This window comes from Phoenix dactylifera, chromosome 15, assembly GCF_009389715.1.
Source record: "Phoenix dactylifera cultivar Barhee BC4 chromosome 15, palm_55x_up_171113_PBpolish2nd_filt_p, whole genome shotgun sequence".
Classification (NCBI taxonomy): domain Eukaryota; kingdom Viridiplantae; phylum Streptophyta; class Magnoliopsida; order Arecales; family Arecaceae; genus Phoenix; species Phoenix dactylifera.
The window spans coordinates 7616572-7640008 of NC_052406.1; the positions used below are offsets into that span (position 1 = coordinate 7616572).

At 37.9% G+C, this 23437-nt stretch overlaps 2 protein-coding genes and 1 non-coding gene across 6 annotated transcripts; 1 reads left to right on the top strand and 2 right to left on the bottom strand.

Moving 5' to 3' along the window:
- The first annotated feature begins 1685 nt into the window (after positions 1-1685).
- On the top strand, positions 1686-10003 carry LOC103716414 (3-oxoacyl-[acyl-carrier-protein] synthase III, chloroplastic-like). The gene is made up of 8 exons (XM_039134304.1): positions 1686-2199; positions 4417-4565; positions 5729-5865; positions 6698-6800; positions 6889-7007; positions 9033-9097; positions 9202-9421; positions 9510-10003. Exons 1-8 carry the CDS (start codon positions 1988-1990, stop codon positions 9729-9731), a joined length of 1227 nt encoding a protein of 408 aa, XP_038990232.1. The 5' UTR covers positions 1686-1987; the 3' UTR covers positions 9732-10003.
- Positions 10004-12482: 2479 nt separating this feature from the next.
- On the bottom strand, positions 12483-12556 carry TRNAE-UUC. Its single transcript has one exon. It is a non-coding gene; the product is annotated as a tRNA-Glu (tRNA).
- Positions 12557-13934: 1378 nt separating this feature from the next.
- On the bottom strand, positions 13935-21877 carry LOC103716423 (NAP1-related protein 2). Of its 4 annotated transcripts, none has more exons than XR_005515160.1 (10): positions 21613-21877; positions 18403-18525; positions 18229-18279; positions 17946-18017; positions 17726-17839; positions 17578-17639; positions 16993-17053; positions 16654-16710; positions 16405-16529; positions 13935-14356 (listed from the first exon to the last, which is right to left on the bottom strand). XR_005515160.1 is itself a non-coding variant. In XM_039134307.1 (10 exons), the coding sequence occupies exons 1-10, from the start codon at positions 21739-21741 to the stop codon at positions 14288-14290; spliced, it is 783 nt and encodes a 260-aa protein (XP_038990235.1). In that variant the 5' UTR covers positions 21742-21877; the 3' UTR covers positions 13935-14287. The 4 variants fall into 4 exon arrangements, 2 of the variants coding, with proteins under 2 accessions (XP_038990235.1, XP_038990233.1); XR_005515159.1 differs by having other exon boundaries at positions 13935-14359; XM_039134307.1 differs by having other exon boundaries at positions 16485-16529.
- Positions 21878-23437: the final 1560 nt, after the last annotated feature.

Sequence of the window (23437 nt, forward strand, 5' to 3'; positions counted from 1 at the left end):
TAGACTAACGTCAATGATGCAAATAGTAAGGTCAAAAGGAACCTGCAGCTCAAATAATGAATCCTGGATCAAGGTATTTTACTCGAAGGCATGGCTGAATACTGGAGAATGACATAACATAACGTGAGACTGTCGAGTTTTAGGATAACGTAACAGTGCAATGCCAGGTGCAGGATTGACGATGACTCGACTCATCAAAGGGAGCACCAATCATCTGAAGGCCCATGGAAAGCCAACAGGTCCACCTTCAACAAACCCACCTTTCTGGTCCAGTGATTTTTTTCAGAAAATTTGGTTGGACATCCCTTTATCAATTTCATTGAATTGCAACACTTTATAATTATAATGAATCCTAGCCATTTGTTGTCAGCAAAAAAACTATAGATCACTCATAGATTTGTGCTTTCTCTCTCTCTCACTCTCTAACACACACATTGGATGTAAAAATACTTAACCTGGTTAATTGATCATGATATGTCTCAAGCATCTTGCATCATCAAAAAGAAAAGAAAAATTGATGGACTATCAATCAACCGGCATAAATAGATCATTCTGTATTTTATACTTTTCACAACTTAATTAAATAAATTGTCATGCATAAGTAATTCATGCCCAAGATACATATCATACATTTGCAATACTGGTACCTCTACGGTGCTTATCGTTCTTGACTGTGTAAAGTTTTTCAAGCCTAGATCGTCTTTTTAATTGCTAGCCCTTTGTTAGTATAAGTGTATTCTTCGGAGGTTTTCAGGCTTCTATGAAACCTTGGCCATTAGAGTTTAGTTGTGAGCGACGTGGGAAGGCATCTCCTATGCGAGGCATATTTTAGGATGCAGATTGTATCCACTTTGAAGGAGATTCGATTATGGTAAACGAGTGGGTTCGAGGTCGATATACTGCATCGGACGGTTAGCTTCTGCTTTACGACATTTGAAGGCTCGTAGGGGGCTGTAGCTCCTTTCGGGGCTACTCATGTTTATAAGAAGGTAAAAAGTGTAGCCAACTGGGTAGCCTCCTATGCGGCACATCACTTTGGCGGGTTTCTCTAAGTGAACCAAGCGGATGTTCTTTATTTTTTTACCAGCTTTTTTTTTTTGACTTTGTTGGCTGTTTTCATGTGTGCATTGTGTGAGACGTTGGTGTTAAAAACAAAGCAACAATGTATCTTCTTTTTCTTTTTTAATCCTTTTTTTTTTTTTTATCTAAGACGGATGATTCATATCTGACGAGTACGAATACATCCAATAAATCAGTTGTCTTGACGATTGACAAGAAGGTTCGTCGGCATTTCCATGATGACATAACAGTTGTTGTCATATTTCTGAATCATGATCCCATGACTAAGGGTCATGCATACGGGCCTCTGTTATCAGTTAGAGGTGCTTCGGAAGATTGATAACGCATGAAGAACCTGTTATTCTAGAATCCGGATGGTAAATCCTCTTCCTTTTGCCCACAGAATTGGAATGCAATTTCTTTTTACATATATTCGTACTCGGCGCTCCATCTCACTTGGTCTGCACGTGCGGGGCAGTAGTTGGTGGGGTAACACCGCAACGGGCGTTATTCTCTCCATGGATCGCTTTCGGGCTGCTTAGTGGGCCCGGCCCGGTCTCACATTTACGGTCCGGTTCAGAGTCTGAGCTACAAGCACCCGCAGGACAGGAATCAACAAAAAAAAAAAAAAAAAAAAGAGGGCGGTGGGGCGAGAGGGAGTAGTTGAGTTCAAGCTTCGGGGACTTCTCCCCTCGTTTCGGCCTCATCGCCCCTCGGCGGAGCTTCCCAAGCTGTGGGCAGAGCCAGAGAGAAAGAGACCGAGACCGACTCTCCAAGCTATTAATCTCGTCTCCATGCGCTCCGATTCCCTCCTCTATTCCCCTCCTCCTCCTTCTCCTCCTCCTCCTCTTCTCCTCCTCTTCTGAGATCTCGAGGCGATCCATCCCGTCTTCGATATCGTTTTCCCTTCCTTCTGTTGCCAATCTCGATGTCCAACGCTCCCGGGCTCGTTTCTCCGCCGGCCCCCTGCTTCCGAGGGAGAGATCTGGCGCCTTCGGGCCTCTTCCGATCCGGTCTCTTCTTGGCGGCGAGGAATGCGAGGAGGGCGCCGCTCAAGTGCTGCGCCGCCACCGTGGGCGGCGGTGTGGAGGACCACGTCCTGGGAACCGCTGCCGCCTCTTCCAAGCCTCGTCTTCCAAGGCATGCGTTTTTTTCTTTTTTCTTTTCCCTCTCGCCTGAGACCTTTTTGATGCATTTTAGTGTTTGTGGTATTGTTTCCATTGCTAATTTACCGCATCATGATTTGATACTTCGGTTTTCTTGGAGGTGTGTGAATTTTATTTATCTGTTTATTTATTTTTTGGGGTTCCTTCCCTGAGGAAAGATCGGGTCTTGGTGGTACCGGGATGGATTTCTTCTTGTATTAAAATATTTTGCAAGAATTGGTAACACAAAAACTAGGATATGAAGGGAAAGAATAACAATAGCAGATATTGGTGAAGTACACTGGTTTCTTTCATTCACTTTAAAAAATGTTTTGCTTTTCTTAAGAGGTAATTTAGACAATGAAATCAAGTCCAGACTCCTCCAGACTCCCCCGTTACTATGGATTTATGTCTGGCTAGAGATTTTTTTCTCCATCAACCGTTACTTGATAGGATTAGTGGTCGTCAGTTTCAACCTTTATATGTTGCTTTCTGTAAAACAACTAATCTTAGATGGTTGCTCTCTCCAAACCAAGTTTAGAAGGTGCATGTGTGTGTTCTTCAAGATTGTTATTAGGAGAGTCTTGTCAGCCCTGTTGGAATGAAAGACTAAACAGTTTTTTTTTAAAGCTATGGCCTTTCTTTGTGTCAATGTCTTACAACTATTTTCTCCATCTACTGTGCCATATTTCAATCAATATATCAGATTCACTTTTAAAATAAAAGAAGTCCAACAGTTGCTTATATACTTGCAATTTTTGTAGAATTAACAAATGACATTCAGACGTTGGATTCTTTTTTATGCCAGTCTTGTTCACCAATTCCAGCGCTGTAAGTAATTTTATGAGAATATACGAATTACATGACTGGCTATTGTTTGAAAACTGGTGTTGGATGGAAGGTATGCAAAACTTTTTTTTTTTCATTTTATTTCACTGACAGCTGCAATGCGGCCAAGAATTCTTCTCTACAGTATGTACTCCCATGCACACTTTATTGTTATTTGCCACTCACTGCTCGTTCTGTTTCAAGTGCTTGCTTTGCGAAAAGATGATATTTCTTGATTTCAATTTAGTGGCCTCTAGATTTTCACAGGTAGACATGGAAGGGTAGTGGCGATTGTACTTTGTTTTGCTGTTCCACTAAATTTCTTCCAACATGCTCCAGAAGACCTTATTAACCATACCTCTAAGTAAAATTCACATGCCCTAATATGCATTTCCAGCAGACTTATTGCATGATAGATGGAGAGAGATACTGATGGATCAGCATGCGGCTGCCACGCTCCCTCGAGGTTCAAGGGAAAATCTTGCTAGGTTGCAATTTTCTCCATGTGAAAAGGTTGGGCAGTAAAGAGAGTTCAAGCTTATCAGAAACTACTGGGCCTTATCATCATGATGTTTTCAGTGAGAGCTTTGCAGAATAATTGAGTGGATTTTTGTAATAAACTTCCTGCCTGATTGTCAGCCCTTTCACAATTTGGCTTATGTGGTTAAAGAAGGAAAACTAGGACTAGAAGTTGATAAGGAAGGTATATAAATGGGATGGGCATGTTAAGGAGGGTCTAGGAGGTCCCAGTTAGGAGACATTAAAATTTGTGAGGAAGGGCCAATAAAGGGGGATGGAAAGACTGAGAATAGCATAAGTAGAAATTTCCAAAGAAGGATTCAGGAGCAGACAATGACAAAGGATGTATCCTTTAATAAGGATGACTAATGAAGATAAACTCAAAGTTGATTTGACTTCATGGTCATGTTTAATGCAACAACAGTCACCACCTCCAATAACACTATTAAAAAAGAGTTTGCTCCTAAAATATATACGTTAATGGATGTCCTACCTGTAAGAAAGTCAGTAAGCAAGCAATATATGTTTAAATATAGTTGAATTAGCAACGATTGTCCAGTATATTCTTTTTTCATATTAGGCTGTATCTCTAATTTATTTTTTGGTGCCTTTTTCTTTTCTGGTGGGCTTTGGTCCCTGATTCAAAAACTTGTGGGCTTTGAACCAGGGACCAAAGCTCAAATTGCATGTTTATGCCATGGGCTACACATATTACTTTGCTACACTTATGTTAATAGTGTTCATAACTTGATCTCTAATTTTTAAGCGACTTAAAGATGTTTATGAAGTTGGAAAGTAATTTGATAGATCATGTAATGAGCACTTTTATGATTCTGTTTTCTAAATCGAGCAAGAAAATATACAGAGTTGTTGGAATGGGTTCAAAGCTTGTTGGATGTGGATCGGCTGTGCCAAAGCTTTTGATTTCTAATGATGACCTTGCACAAATTGTCGAAACTTCAGATGAATGGATTTCTGTTCGTACAGGGATTCGTAATCGACGTGTCCTCACAGGTATTGTATTGTTAATATATCATTCCTTTACTTCCATCCTTGATGTGGTGATATAATGTATCCTTACCATGCCTTGTTTGGAGGGGAATGTTGTTAGACACATCTCAACTTCATCAGCATGTAAACTATTTTCTAAAATGAAAAATTCATGAACCACCCCACGTGATATATACAACTTGGTGTTGTGGGATCTAAGCCTAATGTTTTCAATGACCTCTATATACCTTTAGACATCTCTATCCCAAAATAAGGCATTTTAAGAGGCTGGTGGAGCGCACTAGGATATTCATGCAGCCAGAAAATAGAACAGGTAGGAAGACCATGTTATGTACAGAACAACATTATTAAGCCTTCAATTTGATAGCTAGGTAATTCCTAATCTTACATTGAAACAAGTGTTAGCTTAGGTATGGTTGGATATACTAGAAAATTTTGTAATGTGGGGTTTGTCATTGTGCGATGAGATCTAGGTCTGTCGATGGGTTGAGTTGGCCTCAACGGCCTGAAGACCTGACAAGGAAAAAACTGGGCTTGGGCTCAGCTTTTAGGTTTGCAAGCCTGGCTTGGGCCTGGGAATTGAGGCTTGGTCAATTTTCGAGCTGGGCCTGAGCTATAGAAATGGTAAAAATTTAATGGGTCATATTTTGAGCCTGGGCTGGCCCAAAAACATAGACCAGGCCAAGCCGGATTGTGTTCGAGCCTGAGGTTCAAACCTAGGGGGTTGCTTCAGGTCTAGGCTTGTGCAGCCTAACCCAGCCCATGGACGCCCCTAATGAGATCTCAAGAAGGTTCTGAAAACACAAAATTGATAATTTCTACTTTGAGCATAATTTTTCAAATCCACATTTGCCACCCCCTCCCCCTCGTCGCGCCGCCGTTGCCTCTGTACATATCTTCAATTCTTTCCATTTGTGTTCTGCCCCTCGGAACAGGCAAATACCTCCTGAAAAATCTCAACTTTTAAAATTCAAAAATTTGAATTCATAAATAGGATAGAATAATTCAAGGGGTTGTCCTATAGCAGGCAAATAAAATTCTACACAATACTTCTATTTTGCGATGCATATTATGTTTGTTTATGCACCCAAAGAAGACTTGTCTTTCAAATTTTTTATGATTGAAAACTATATCTGGACTTGTATATAATTAGCTTAATTTGACAGGGAATGAAACACTGAGTGGGTTGGCTGTGGAAGCAGCAAAGCGGGCTCTTCAAATGGCTCAAGTAGAGCCTGATGATGTCGACCTTGTAATTATGTGCACATCTACTCCAGATGACCTTTTTGGATGCGGTGCTCGGGTATGCTATCAAGACAATGCTGTTAAATGATATTCTCAAAGTTGGGCCATCTTCTGTTAGATGAAGAAATAGTATCCATCCATGGTTCATTTTTTTATGCTTAAGTTAGTTGATTTAAATGGAATGTTTTAGTGAGTCTACTCTCAAGTCCAAAGGCAAGGGACTGTTTGCACCTTGCAACTTTAAATATTACTACTTTTCGTCTGCTCTTGTATGTTGTTTAACTTGCATTTTGTCAACTTCCTTTTGTAAGTTTCATGGATGAGCAATTAACGTTGTTTTCTGGAATACTTATTACTGGCTGGAACCTCCTGTGAGTAAGAGGAGGATGACAAAATCTGAATTTTGATTGCCTTTTTTTCTCTTTGAATTGATAAAAAAATTGATATGTTTTTGGACCAACTTATCTAGTGATGCTATTTATAGCCTTGGAGCTGCAGAGGTGTACCCAGGTTACTGATCAGAAATGCGAAAAATGCTATTAATATTGAAGTGATATTTCTTATCTGAAAGGACTAGGAAATTGCAGTAGCTGATGAAGGCTTATGAGTATATCATAGTCTTGTGAAGTTTTCCGCTTAGTTGCGAATTTCATTGCATGCATTTGGTTCATTTATTGAGTTTATTGGTTATAGAGATGGTACTGGATGATTTTGCTTTCCATCTTCATCCCTTATGTTAAAAAATTTACTGTATTAAATGCAATGCTTTTGTTGTCTAAGCTATACCATTTTTCTGTTTGAATTATGGATCTTTCTATTGGATTTTCCTTTTGTCTTGACAGATCTATTATTTAAACATCATTCTTGGTAAACACTAAACATTAATTCAGGTACAGAGAGACTTAGGATGCAAAAATGCTTGGGCTTTTGATGCTACAGCAGCTTGCAGCGGGTTTGTTGTGGGCCTGATCACAGCAACTCGTTTTATTAAAGGTAATTTAATTATTTATACAAGGTTAAAGGCAATTCTTGCATAGCTGCATAGTCGACAAAATTAATAACTACGCTGCATCAACGACAGGTGGTGGGTTCCAAAATGTCCTAGTAATTGGTGCAGATGCTCTCTCACGATTTGTGGACTGGACAGACAGGGGCACGTGCATACTTTTTGGTGATGCTGCTGGTGCTGTGCTAGTTCAAGTAACTTAATTTCTGTTTTCCTCTCAAGCTTAAGGTTGTCTTTTAAGTAAATGGCTCAGCCATCTTATACCAAGTTCCATAGCCGGACTTCTCACGCTATTTATAGTTGCTGACATGTCTTTATGAAGATACGAACAACTAACTGTTTGCAAAGGTTGTTAATGACAGAAAAGTGAAACACGAAGAAAAGAAGATTAAAAGTTATCTGAACTCTCCCCTGTATTGCTTGCATCCCTTATCAATGTTGTACTTGGGCAGTTCAGTTTTTAGGAAACTTGGAGCAAGAACACTTATTTACATGATGCTATATGACATTACCTTTGTTAGCCTTTTTAGAAACTTGGTGTTCAAGCACAGTTTTGGAGTTTCTTATTGAAGTACCCTCCAGTCTTAATGTTGATATTAGAATTTTTGCCTGTTTGAAGTGCCAGATTGTATGATTGACGTTTTTGAACTACTTAAGTGAATTCTTATGTTTTCTTTTCTTTCTTATAATATCATATGATCTTAAAGTAGGTGTTTTCAGTAAAGTGGCATTAAGCGGTTAACTTAGTAATAGGTTTTCTTGTGTTTCTTGGAAGTAAAGTCAGTGGCATGGGAAGTGCCAACATGCAATGGGCATGGACACGGGCATAGTGGAACACATGGTCAGCGGAACCGTCTCGAGCTATACCGGCGGCGGATTGGGATGGTTCTGGCAACGAAAATGAGAACCGGCAACGAAAACGAGAACCAACGACGGAGGGGGAGAAGGAGAAGGGAAAATAGGAAAATAGGGAGAGAGAGGGTGAGGGAGAGGAAGGAAGAGAGAGAAAGGAAGGTGGAGGCCGGCCGGTGGAGGCTGGGGAGCCGTTGCACGGAGGAGGTGGAGGCTGGGGAGTAGCCGCTCGGACGAGGTGGAAGAGGGCCTCCGCCTCCTCCGCGCGGCGGCTCTCCGGCCTCTGCCTCCTCCGTGCGGCGGCTCTCCGGCCCTTTGATGACTCTCCATCGGCCTCGCCCTTCTCTCTCTCTATTTCTCTTTTTCTCTCTCCCATTTTTTCTCTCTCCCGCCTCTTCTACTGTGTCGGTACAGGCTTGGCACAATATGAGGCCTTACCGACCCATGCCACCGGACAACCGGTCTAGGGCGGCCCGGTACCGGCATAGCAGTCCTTGGTGGCACACACTCTTGATGGTGGGCACCATTTTTTTTTTTTTTTCTGAAAGTCAGTATAATAGTATTATAATCCACTACAAAGTACTATACAATCAGAAATGTGTGTTTGTATATGTGTTGAATACAGTGCAGTGTCTCCATTAAGCTAAGATGACATCCTGACAATATATTAACATTAATTTAATGACAATCCTTGGGGGAGGATTTTGAGTCCTCACACACATATGCTTCTCTATTTGGACACATTCTGAAAAGATCCTGCAATCCCAAAGATGTTATCCTTTGATTTATCTAAATTTTCATAAAGAATGTCATTTTGACAAAAAACAACTGAATAACAAGGTGACAGTAGAGCACTTTAAAGTTTATGTCTGTAACTAAGATCAGCTGTTTGGATAACAGGATTCACCTATATGGACTTTGGTTCCTCTGTTGGGTGCGGGTGTGTATTTAAGCATCGGATCCTTTCAATGTATAAGCAGTTCTTCTTTCAGATCCGTGTTCAAGTGCCATACCAATTTCCATGTTTAAGTTCCAGTGTGGGTACTTTAGGCTAAATTGAAGGGTCCAGGTAACGTAGGGATTCACTTGCAATCAGTAGAGAAACTAGTTGGATGGATGTTAGTATATAACTGAGAGATTTGATGGTGATTTTATAATAGTGGTACATAAAAACATGCTATTGCCTAACATCCTAATAGAAACAGTTCTTTCAAATGTTTTGATATGCTCTTGGATATATGTTTATCATCTTTGGTGCATGCACAGGCTACATAATTGAATTGTTGTTATTATTTTTAGTATTATTCACTATAAAATGTAAAGAATATCTTTTTGAAAGGTAGGTTTACTTTTTTCAAATTTTGCAGGCCTGCAGTGACGAGGAAGATGGCTTGCTTGGCTTTGACTTCCACAGTGATGGTCATGGCCAGAAGTATAAATCTGCTATTCAAGTTTTCATGAAAAGTGTTCATTCCTGTTCTACATTTTCTGACCGTTGCTTTCAGATCACTCATAACCACTGTGGTTTCACTGTAGGTACCTAAATGCAATAGCCAAGGATGAGGAAACCGAGCTCATCTCAAACAATAATGGTGCACCTCTTTTCCCTGCAAAAAGATCATCGTTTTCTTGCATCCAAATGAATGGCAAGGAGGTCTTCCGCTTCGCAGTGCGGTGTGTGCCACAGTCCATTGAAGCTGCACTGCTAGAAGCTGGCCTCACAAGTTCCAGCATTGACTGGCTGCTGCTTCATCAGGTAACCAGCTCCTGCTAATGCCAAATTCTTATTGCTCCATGATTAAATTCATTCAGAACCAAAGTGGCAACAACAATCGGCATGGCAGGCAAACCAACGGATCATAGATGCCGTGGCTACCCGGTTGCAGATGCCCTCGGACAAGGTCATCTCAAATTTGGCTAACTATGGGAACACAAGTGCTGCATCCATTCCTCTGGCATTAGATGAGGCTGTTCGGAGTGGAAGGGTGCAGGCTGGCAATACCATTGCCGCTGCAGGTTTCGGAGCTGGAGTTACATGGGGCTCTGCAATAGTAAGGTGGAAATGAGCTGGAGTTACATGGGAATAGTTGAAAAGCTTTATAAGGGAGCATGAATCATCAAGTTATAGCCCAGTTTGGCTTTCCCTCCTCATGAAGTCGGGCTGAAAGAGGACTTCCTCTATTTTCTAGGCCAAGCTTTTGTTATCAGTTTTCCAAGTTTCCTCTTATTTTATTTCAAGTGGAACTATGAGCAGCCAAGTATTTATTTATTTTTCCCTGGGTCATAATGGGTGCTGAACCATTTAAATGTGAGCTTTTGGTGTTTTTACCTAGCCACTTCTTTGAGATTGAGCTGAATCCTCACCAGTTGACATAGATAGTTAATCTTTTGCATAAACCAAGCCCTAATAATATTAGTATAATTGAACTTGTTGGACATCTTACTTTGAATGTATCAAGTAGGGGTACAAATGGGTTGGGTTGGATTGGGTCATGAGTGACTTCGACCTAACTCGATTTTTTGTTCGGGTCTTAATTTTGAACCTAGATCCAACCTAATAAAAGATCGGTTTGGGTTAGGCTCACGACTACACTTTTTGATCCAATGGGTCATTTGGGTTGAGTTCATAGATAACTCGGTTCCAACTTAAAAAAATTCGGATCCGGTTTGGATTGGGTTCGGACTTTATTCAACTTTATAAAATAAATATGATGCAGATTTTAGTATTCATGCACAACATGTTATAAAAATTTATGTACAATTAACAAAAACGAATTCCATCAAAATTTAAACGGTCAAGTCGGTAAATTAAAGTCAACTATGAGATTCTCTATCTTGTGGTGCTTGTATGCTAAGCCTAGAGGGAACTTTCAAATGGATTATTTTGTATTGTAGTGCTGAGATATATCTTTGACTCAGCAAACTATTTACTGGCACCAAGTTTAGGCATTGCTTAACTTTACTGTTCAAATAATTTTTAATATTTGCACAAATTTCTTGTGTCCCAACCAAATGTTCTTCTTTGGCTACTGAAAATAAAGTTTTGGGTGTATTATAAATGATAGTAATTCAAATACAGCGATCCATGATAAGGATTGGTCTTAGTAAAGCATTAATGGTGTATTCAAGATTTTCAACATTAGCAGGAAAATAGAGTGACACTTGTACCGGAAACATGAGCTGTTGCCTATAATTTAGGAAGTCAAAGTTGCTATTTAGGGGTGGCAGAGCCAGGTTGGGTGGGTTCTGGGTCAGGTCAAGTATGGATTTAGATAAAATCAATCCTCAATTCCAGTTCACTTATAATTGGGTTTGGAAGAAGAATAAACCTATGCCTAATTCATGTATTTTATATGATCCCTATCTAACCTACTAATCTATTTATAGGTCAAGTTACAAATAAGAGCAATTAAGATGAAGAAGAGGTGATCTAGGGTTCGCATCCAAGAAAAACGACAGAGAAGAGAGGAAATTAGAGAAGAAAATCAAATAAATCATGAAAATGCTGAAAACTTCACTCTTCTCTCCATTTTTTTTACTTTTTTTCACAAATATTAATGTATAATTTTTCTAATAGCCCAGAGTCTTGACTATGATATACAATACTATCATACTGTACTAGGCAAGAGAAGAGAGAATAACTTTAAACTTAAATATTTACGCATGTACAAAACTGAATATCTTAAATTACATGTTTAAATATTTATAAATTGGGATTCCTTCTTTCTAAAACATTGGGCATTTCGAAGTGAAGAGAGAATGGTTAACATGATTCAATTGCTGCTTCTCCCTCTCCTTTGATTGTTCTTTTTCTTTTTTTTCTTTTTTTTTTGTCTTCTTTGACTCTTGTTGTATTGCATTTCTTTTACTCAAAACTACTATTTTAGAGACCTAGAACTAGAGTTCAAAGGCCTATCCAACATGGCAACCCGTTGGTTTGAAGGGCAAAACCTGAACTACCCAATTTTAATAAGGTTCATGTTGGATAATCTAAATTTGACTTGATTATAAAATTCCTCATCCAACCCATTTATTTTAGACAGATTTTTAGGTGTAAGTCAAAAATTGCTATCCCTGTCCTTGATAATTTGAACCGGCAACCACATGTTGGCACATTAATTAAAATTAATATTAGAGACGTGCAATATGTTGTGGTCCTTTTATCCTCATCTCTTTAAAATCTGTATGGTTCGTGAAAAAAGAATAAGAGAAAATGTGGTTAACAGAAAAGTAAAAAAATGCTTTTTGTTTGGTTAGAATTTTTTTAAAAAAAAGATAAAAAAGTAGCATTTTATAAAAATAAAATTTTTATATTTCATAAAAACTTATGGAGAACATGAGAAAGTTACTTTTTCACATGTTGAAAATTGGGTCTTATTTTTTCTTTCAAAAATACTCTTAAGTTATCAAAATTTATAGGCAAAATTTTTTTATTTATTAAGAGTATAATAGATGTTTCATGCAATATTTTTAGAAAAATTGATGCTCAACTAAACATAAACCACTTTGCAATGTACTACTTTTTCATGATCAACTAAACATATCAAAATTATTGAGAAAAAAATTTTCTTAGAGATTTTTTCTCCCCGGATGCTAGCATATCCTGATAGGGCATTTGATAAGTTCACTTTGTTACTTCTCTTTTTTGGAAATCGTAAATAGTTTCAGATAGCTGGATTGATATTTTAAATTCAGATCCAACATGTTATCATAAAATCCAAAACGTATTTTCACCTTGTTATTGCCACAAAAGTAAAGAAACCTCTTCGAGTTACTTAAAAAAATGTTCCCAAAGGCAATACATCAGGAGGAAAAATTTCCATTGCCGGGATTTGAACCCGGGTCGCCTGGGTGAAAGCCAGGTATCCTAACCGGACTAGACGACAATGGATTCACGTCCGATCACTAGTCATAAGTGCTATTACAGTGTGCACAGTTGCATAGAGCTGACTGCAAAGTCGTCTCAATCTCATTAAGTTTCGACAGCCGAGGTCAGAAAGTTCGTGCAATATTAATGAGTCCGGTAGACCATCCATCAACTTGACATGTTTGCAACTTGTTAGGTCTGGCTAACCAATCACATGTGAATATTGTTTGGAAATTGATGGCAACCACATGTCAAAAAACCACAGTAATCGGGAGCCTCGTGGATCTTGCTCATGAACTGTGGAAACGGTTCGATCCACTTCTCATCATTGATATGAAAGAAGCAGCGCTCTCGAACTTCTTGTTGCTCAGGATCTTCAAGAAGAATCAATACCCATGGCTCGGTCATGCATGGTTGTTTTTTTGTCCTCTTTTTTCCTCTCTCTCTCTCTCTCCCTCCCCTTGTACATCATTAGCAATCCTTCCATTTCCATCTTAATAAACTGATGGCTCAGGCGATGAAGGATTGGTGGCCATGCCATGCATGGTTCACTCACTATTCAGAAGAAGCCATAGGTTTGGCATGCATGGCCTCTGATCTCTGTGGCCTCCTTCCTTCCATTTCCATCTTCATGAAAGAAGGGAGACAAATCAACCACAGGAATGGTGGTGCCGGGCTCAGTCTCCCCTCCGCTCCAACTTTTTCTGATGTGTTTATACGGGCAGCTGAGTGCTCTGCCCTTAGTCATAAGAGAAGATCAGCTCGGCTCATGGCTCTATGTCTTAGACTCAAGAAGGGTCCTGCGAAAACAGCTGAAGAAGACTCGGCTTCAATTTGATTGGAGTAAAGCTAGACAGCCATATATGCCTATCCTTGCCAATGGAGGAAGAGGTTTATAGTTCTATGGCTTGATTCCAAAGCACAGGAACAAAACGAGTTATATAACAATTTCATGTGAACTAATGCGACCCCTTGATGACAGCTCGTGAATTATTCTGAGTCGTATAAATGAAGACTAGTTTTCCCCAGAAAAACAAAAATGGCGGACCTAAATCTAAGCTCCGATCCTTTCCAGTTGGATTAATAGCTTGTGCATTACTTCTCTCCCATATATTGCATTACAAATTATGTAATGATATCTCGCTCCCATATGTCGTATTTTTGTTATGCGACAAATGTAATTAGTCGACACAACGGGCACAATGTCCCATATATTGGTTCCTGGGACGAAGACCGATGTGGGGTCCTGGCCCAACACAGTCAAAACAAACACAATGGGCACGCACAACTCAAGTGGTGCTACTGAGAGCCGAGAGATACAAAAGTTCAAACTGACCGGACCCTAGAACATAATAGATGAAAAGAAAATTTACCCCATGCAGAGATATCAAGAAGAACCAACTAAAAGACAGAGGAAACGAGATCAGATTAAATTGATGTAAAACTAAACAAGTTCATAAAAAATGATGCAGCAGCTGCCCATACAAAGTCCTGGATTCTTGATACGGAGATGCTATAAGTCCAAGATCAAACATTTAATACCCACATCAGTAAATAAACTCCTAGCTTTAGACACGCCACCAGCTATAACTAGGGCTCATGAAACTCCCCAAGTACAAAAATTGACAACTACAAAGCTTAAAGCATGATCAAAAGTCAGCCCGCTTGAGTCAAGAGCCCTTCAATGGTCATAAGCTTGCCTTGCACTCGCCACAGCCAAGTGGTGGAAGCCAAAATGAAAGAAGCTACAAGGGATTAACTATCATCCTCATCATCCTCCTCTTCATCATCATCTTGGTCGCCATCCTCATCATCTTCAGATCCCTTCTGACAAAAAATAGCATAATTGGTCACACATGATTTATTAGTGTGTGCAAATAAGAAGATATTGTATAATACACAGCAATAGCACAGGTTCAAGCCTTGGAGCAGCCACTTTGTACAAAAATAAATAAATAAAGGCACCAAAAGTTAGGTCTATCCCCAAGTTTGCCGCCCCTTCCAGAACCTGGATTGCCAAGACCATAACTGAATAATGACCTCTTTTTTTGCACAAAGCACATAAGAAATGGATTAAGGATATATATCTGATATCTACTGGTAATATGAGCCCTGATGAAGGAATAGGAAATAAAAATGGAGAACAAGAGGATTTGAGTGATCTCAAAACACCATATGCTGCTCTGCATCAAACAATTGCAATGAGGATAATGTACAAAAGAATACAAATTTCACTCTCTACGATATTTGGCTCATTATAATTGTAATGTTATAGTAATGGTTGCAATTTTATGTAGCTAACTTTTTTCATTTATGGGATGCTCATGTTTAAAAAATTTGAATGTCCGAGCAAAACAAACAGTACACAACAGCACTTGACCTTCAGATATCATATTCAAAGCAAAGCATGAGAAAATTCCTGCTGTTAACCATTTACCAGTTTGTAATAAAAAAAAACCATTTACCAGTTGCAAGCAAAACTCATGTCCATGATTTAATATAGTGCTATACTTGTCTACAGATGATCTCCTGGCATTCACTCTTTAATTTACTTGATAGTCATTTGTTAGGTCTCCATGATACCTTATCGAACGTCATGATTGAACCGTATTAAAGGCTTAGGAACAAAGGAATGGAACATGAGAATATTCAGGAAGCAAAACACCAGAGATTTCAAAATATATCAAATAAAGACTTCTGAAGCCTCAAAGTGGATAGAATTATTAGGAATCATAGGAGTAAATTTTTTTGGGTTGCCTACTCTGTAATTTAGTCAAATTTCCACGGACATCGAGAAAGTCAGTTCAAGCCATTGCCAATCACTATTTCTGTAAAAAAGTGCAAAAACATCTAAACAAAATAACAAATAAATAAAATTAACATGTCTAAGAATAAGATTGCATCATTTGCATAAATTATTAATATTAATATGCAGAAGCACTTCTATGGATCAGTAAATATTATTTTTTTCAAAGTGGAGAATTTGAAAAAAAAAAAGAGAAAATGGATTATGACTATAATATCAGTCACCACACCAAGTACAGATGCTAGACTAGAGTAGTATATACATCCTTTTTGGCTGATTTTTTGTATTGAATTTTATAATGAACACAAAAGCTGAGTGGATCTTAAGCAAAAGACAGAGCACAGAACAAATAAAATGGAACCAAAGAATAAATGAGAGCAGAAGTTTGAGAAATCAAGAATCCTACCCATATTCGCATAGCCAAAAGCAACTAACTGCTTGTTAGCTTACATTCCCAGTGCAATGCATATAAATTTAAACTAGCCCATTTAAAATATAACACATTATCAGACCTTAGATACAAAGAGTTCTTTTAGTTCTGAAATACAACCTATACAATAATTATTTCTGGTAAAAGATACAATAATTACACATACAGCAGGAAAACTGAAATTCAAAACAATAATTTTTATATCAAAACACTAAATTTTTTATATCAATCTCTCCAAAGAAATCTTAATTTTAAGTCATCATAATCCAACAAGAAGTAAAATAATGATGATTTCAAGAATGAGGGCATAAAGCTTCAGCAGACAAGAACACATGCATATACTTGAGAAGAAAAAACTGTAGTGGAAAATTAGCAACCATTATTTAAAGGTTCCTTTTTAACAATATGATTTATGTAGATATGAGTCTCAAACACAATGTTTGTTTTAGACGCCCGCACAACATTAAGCTAAAATAAACAGTTTATATCCATATGGATACAGAAAAATAGCAGCACAACTAATGAGGATTGCAGATACAGTGCATAAAATCATAGAAAAGCAAATAGTTTGACTACAAAGAAATTGGAGCCCTAAAAATAGACAAGCAATGGGAGGCCAATATTCATAATAGGTACCCCTTTGACTAAGTCAACAGCAGCAGCAGCATCAGAAACTGGCTAGCTTCGTTTAAAACTCAAACAAGTGAGACATTTACCTCTTCATCATCTTCATCTCCATCAAAATCCTCCTCATCAGCCTCCTGCATCATCACATTATTGAAAAGTGCAGAAGAGTCTTAGGTGAACTCAGAAATGATGTTCGGTGAGAAGAAATATCAATATTTGACAAAAGAAAGAGTAATGGACGGAAGGGAGAACACTTGCATTATTAAAATATTTCAAAGGGTTGGGCCATAAATCTTCCTTGATAATCTCTGCCACCTGCATCAGTTTGTTGTAGAGGAAACATAAGCAGACAGAAAATGTATGGGAAAAGAAGCTCGAGGTTTGAACTAATTCAAAAACTGAAAACAGGAATCTGCATACAAGATAGCAGACTTCATAAAATAGGAAGATTAAAAAAACAAGACAAACATCAAGACCAGGTTATCATATAATTTTTTTTTGATAACAGAAGCATAAAAAGAAAAATTGATTTGAAAGATTTGGAATAGTCCAAACTCCAAAACAATCAGTCTTTCCAATGTTACTATGAATTATTACCTCATCTGTTACTCCATCTGAGAAATTTTTCAGTTCAGTTTCACCAAACCAACTAAAGAAACTGCATTAAAAAATCAAAACAAAGAATGAGAAAACAAGTCAGGCATCCAAGTATCATGCAACATATAATGATACAAAACCATGTTCAACAAATATTACTGTTAGACTTGTGTTCAGTATCTTTCTATGAATAGAACATGAATGTGGTAGAGATGAGAACAATGGAATACATGGGTAGTAAAACTTGGAAGGACAAGGAGTGGAACATTTACGCTAGAAGAGGTGCAGAACTTGCACTAAGGATGAAATGACAAACAACTGACACAAATCAAAATATTCAGGACCAGAGGAGGGCCTTGGCAAATGAACTGCCTGGTTTTTAAGAGAGCTAAAAAAAAGGGAATTCCGTATTGTGGCATACTTGGAAGGAATATGTATATGACATACATAAATATGAGCAATCAAAATATTGAAAGCAATGACAACACAACTATCATGAATTATAATAATTTATTCAACATGACAAAACCAGTTAAATGTCCATCTATTGCCTAGAAAACAAGATTACAAGGCACTAAAGCCAACCTTTCCTCAGTAAGGGGTCGCTTGCTTCCCTTCTTCTCATGACCATTACCATTGGCAATATCCTACAGATATTACAAAAAAGAAACATTAGAATTAATACCTGACTCAGAAAATTATCAATGAATACGATAGAAGATATTATACTTACCATACCCTCCTTCCACTTGATAGTCGTACCGGTTATATTAGTAGTTCCTTCCTCGGTGAAGGAATATGTCTTCACAAGCTTTGTGTCCTCAAAATATGGGTTAGGAGAGAAGTTCTATACATGCAAACACCAAATCAATTAATTAAAAATAATAAATAACATCAAGATACTTATTTCATAACCAAAAAATGGTTTTTTTAGTAAAAATGCAACAACTCACAAATACAATGGAGTAGCCTGATTTCACATCTTTACAATCTTCAACATCTAACGAAACCAAGTACTTGAAAATCTGCATCAAAGGAAATTTATTAACACAAGCACCTGTAAATCTATCAAGGGTCCGAAATAATACCAGATCTGATAGATCCATAACAACCTAGCACAGGTCACAGAATGATATCTCAAGGTGATATAGTTAATATATTTATTCTGGATGCAGTAACAACTTCGACCACATCTAGTTTGATCATAGCATGTCATGATAATAACAGCATCCATACCTTTTGGTCGTCCTCGGTAAGAAGATCGCTAAGAGCAGGATGACTCAGGAACTAAAGGGTTGAGCATTTCACACAAAAATACAAAAAAGAAAGGAAGAAATATTAGATGAGAATGTTCCAGAAAAGAGGTTGTAGCCTAATTATAAAGTTACTAAAAAGAGAGAGATTACAAACCGCAGTTAACCAAAAGTCTGGAATGGATTGGATGATTTCATTCCGTTTAATGTAGACAGGTCTGCGAACCTCGTTATATTTCTGTTCCACCTCCAAAACTTTATCACTTGCTTCCTCATTAATCTACAAACATAAATGAGATTAGCAAATCGCAGACACAGGCAAGAGGCATACAGCTTTAGGAAGCGAAACTTGCCATACTCTTAACAAGTGAGCCAAATCCATTGAGGTTCAATGAGAATAGCAGCACACTCAAGTAACAAAACCAACAAGCAATTCAACCATTTATGCAGCTAACACTTCTTACTTACCACACCTAAGAACATAGTAAATCTATGATCAATGAATGTATATCCAGTAAGATAAACTGTGGAAATCTACAAGTATAGATTGCGATGCTTGCAGTACATGCAATTTCATCAAAGTTTACATATGTGCTCGAGCATTTATAATTCACAAGGAGGATCCTCCACTCACTACATCAGAAAGCCAATGCTTGAAATTTGGTTTCCTTCTTTTTAAAGGATTTCCATGGTGGGGAAACTTAACAGTGGGTTTGAGGTTTGATTGTTCAACTGCATTGTTATTATACAATAAGAATATTAAAAAAATTGCTACATAGGACTTTGACCTTAAATTATATTTGAAAAACTAGCCTATGAGAGATGCTATCATGAAGCAAGGCCATGCAAATGTATATGTTTGGGCTTTTCTAAATTGCTTTGGCTCACATGAGGCGTTAATGAAAATGGATAAAGGGGGATCGCTCAAGATCAAGGTTATCAAAAACAGCCATCTAAAAGCTTACGCAGCAGCTTAAATAACTACATGGTGCTGAAAAATGGAAGAACCACTTGCCTACACATTGCGACCAGCTCAGTCTGCTTAAACATTTGAAGAGCCATTCAGTCCATTATAATGCTTGGATGAACATAAATTTACAATGTTGATCACTAAGATTTCAAATTGCTTGGTTATTTTTATGACTACTATAAAATCACAATAATAAACAATGTTGCTTTCATTCAAAACATTGCATAACATAGAATTCTTGCACGCACGTACACCTAAGCATCCAGAGAAGAATTGATGAAGTCGGGGGCTCAAATCACATGAAACAATACATGTTGATTTGAATTCATATTTAGCTGCAAAGAATGCAATATAGTGTATCAAAGTATCAGAAGTACCACATGGCTTAGATTAAGCACAGAAACAAAGAAACAACAAAGTCCAGGAAGTTTAATTTCCATATTCTTCCCAATACTGTGGGATCTTCTCATTACATAATTATTAATGTAGGTCTTAATGTTCTATCTTGAGTAAGACTAGTGTGTAGAGCTTGTACTTTAGGTATCTATTAGCTTGAGGAACTTCTAAAGTCACTAGGACTTAAATTTGGAAAATTTAACGAGCTTTCTAGCAAGGCCTTACAAAAATTCAAATGTTCTATGGACCCCTTAAACATTCCTTTAATTCTGAAAAATAAGTATATATCTAAAAAATGTAGAACTTTGCATCTTATTACTTAGAAACATGTCCAAGCTGGGTGGGCTAGCCCTCCATTTTTCCTTGAAAGAAAGGGAAAATAGGATATCTGTTCAAGCTACTTACTACAGATTGTTTGCACCTTAAGGACTCAGGGCATGATAGCTTACACCTTAGATCCTTGCACCCCAATATAGCACCTCAACTATGCGATGTCCCTCCTTCATATGCCTAACCTAATAGCCCTCCATCCTAACTCATAACTATTCTAATATTCCTATTGCAAATCAAATTCCTTCTACATCCTTCTTCATATTCTCCAAAACCAACCATCCACTATTTAATGCCCTCCAAGTCACCTAAACCTACAAATATTCAACATTTACACCTTCACCAGTTAGTGAATCCTTCTTTTTAACCTGAAACTCATCCATCCCTGTTTGCTGCAAAACTTTCTCTGTTTGGATTAATCACTACTACAACACTCATGCTTTCTGCTTTTTGTCTCAACATTCAACCTTGAATTGTAACGATTGACAATACGGATTGCCAAATTACCAAGTCAGCTCTAACATGACAAGCAATTGCCAAATTGCAACTTATGAAATAACTGATCCTCAATTAGAACTGCCACTGTGTACGTAGTATTAGCATTCAGGAATTTATTACCATAATAATGGTATCATAAGTTACACTTTCTTCCTGAACAATCAATCTTTCTATGCTATTATAAATAATAATTGTTGGAATTCCTTGCACTGCTATCCAACAAAATAATAAGAATAACAATTTGACTGACTACCAACACTTTCCCAACAACAACAGAGCATTGACATGATATCTAGTTGCATTATAAGCTATCTTGCATTCATAAATCTATAAGCCCCCATCCATTTAAATATGATAAAATTCTTTACACTGCAAAAATAGAAATTGACATAAAATTCAACAATAGTAGAACCACAATCCACTTCATCCAAATATAATGCTCTTATTAAAATCAATATAACTGTGTTGATTGTTATGCCTCATAAGAATTCATTTGTGTCTACCAATTCCTATATAATTGCTTGGAGGCACCTATCAATAGAGGAACAGAATAACAAACATGCAGAAGTACCGATCCAACCAAAATAATCACAATTCAACAAGCCACCAAGACATCTTGATTAAAAAACGAACTTTGACCCAAAAAAACTAAAATTTTCGCTAGCACACTCACCTAAACATCATAAAATTCTATACACTGCAAAAAATACAGAATAACGCAACACTTGCAAAAAAAAAAGAAGAAATAACCAAAAGACACTTTATGACATCCAAATATTAAATTTTTATTGCAGTTAAAATAAATGCATCAACTTGTTGCCGCAGAAACATAAAGCAACATAAAATTCACGAAAAAAAGAATCAAAACATTTCAAGACATCCAAATACCAAATTACTATTGCAGGTAAATTAGGCGTCCATTTGTTACTCACAACAAGAACCCAATAGTCATTGATCACCTAACAATCGGTCAACAGAGGAGAGACCATCAAGAATTCTAAAAGACGATTCTCTTCTATACACATTTGAGAAGTGAACTATCTCGCAAAGGATACAAAAGAACATACACACTGAAGCACCAACCCCAGATTAAACCATCATTCGATACGAAAAGAACAAGCAAAAAAAATCCAAAAAGAAAGCAAGAATACAAGAAATCGAAAGAAGCGTTACCTTCTCGAGCTCGTCTTGAATCTCCTGAAGCTTCTCGATGGACAGCACGAGCTCTCCGTCAACGTGATCGGAATCCTGCTCCTCCCCTCGCTCCGCTACCTTCGACTTCTTCCCCTTGTCCGCCACCATATCTTCCCCCTTCGGTGTCCGAAACCCTAACACTAACCTGGGGGGAGAGAGACAGAGAACGAGAGAGAGAAAGGAGTGGAGGCGATAAGGGTTTTGGCCACCGGAGAAGGAAAACCGACGAGGGACTTCATAACAGTAAACATTTCGTTAATTTATACCAGCTCGTATGAGCTGAGATCCCGTCACTCGCCAGTGAGCCTACCGCTTCCCGCTTTCTTGTATCCTGCTCATCTTGGCCGTCCGTATGATGGGTTTTGGGGTCTTGTTGACGGTGCTGATCGTAAGGGCGGAATGCGGGGGCGCGCACCGGGTTGCCCATCTCCCAGCGGGAGATATTTAAAACCCTAACCCTAGGAGCGGCGGTGGTCAAGCAGAGCAGTGCTGCTGACCGTCTGATGGTTGGGCCTAACCGTGGTTGCTGCACGATGAACGGTGATGGACAGCGATGATAGATGGACTAACATGATGTCATAGCCGTCCGGTCGAGGGACCACGGCTATTTACTACAACGGTCAGGATCATCCGATCCAAATGAATTGGAGCAAATGAGTCAAGATCTGCCGCCGAAGTTACCCTCTAAAGACATCCTGTCCGCTGATAGAGTGTCTCCTGGGCCAGTCTATACGAGTTCGAGTCCGGGAAGCCCAACAACGCAAAGCCCAATGATACTTTGGTTGCTGCATAAACTAGGCCTGGCCTTTGACACGTCCAATTCATTGGAGGCGAAGTATGAACAGTTATATGAATGTATATATATATATATATATATATATATATATATATTTGGTACAATATAAAGTTATAATGCGAATGCACGAGAAATAAAAGGAAAGGTGAAAGCATTTTAATTATCGCTTGAAAGTGAGAGTATAAAGAGGGACTGGTTGATGGACTTCTTGTCAATCTCTAATCTTTATAAAGAAATTTAAATTAATTGATAAAAGCAGTGCCTTGTTTTTTACGCAATTTCTTATATATATTCTCAGGGTTGTTTTAGAGTGAATTTAGATATGTACTTTCTTATTGTTCTTTTTCAATATTCATAGAATCATGTGTAATAGAGAAGTGTGACATGAAATCTCATCATATATCTTTGCTTTCTGATTTTGTTGGCTGTATTCACATCCGTCATGTGTGAGCCACCGATGTACCAAAAAAAAAAAAATTTATACATCTAGCTTGGCATCAGATCTCAATACACGACTTAAGAAATGAAGAAAGAAAGAAAAGAACGCATGACACATTTTATAGTATTTCTTATTATCATTTGAGGAACATCGATAAAACATTCCCAAGTCATGGTTACATTCCCAATTACTTGCCTTTCCGTTTAACAACTAGATGCGTTTATCATAACCTGCTATCTCTTATCAAGTTATATGATTCCCATAAGACAAAATGTAGGCAAACACAAATCTTGTGGTAGAGCCACAGCGTATGTGAAAGAAGAAAAGGAATTTAAATCTTTGATGAGCAACTCAGTTTTCGTCTAATATTTTAGATTCTTATAATTTTTCTCATTCTTGATGAACATCTTATCTAACTTTATTCCCTGTAAAACCCCAACATTTTCTTTGCTTTGTAAATCCTTCTCATCATGAATAAAGAATTTTCCGCCCTAATAGCACATAATATCGCAAGTTTGATGGAGTTAATACATTTATACCCTTTTTTTTTCTCGAGAAATCAGACCTTA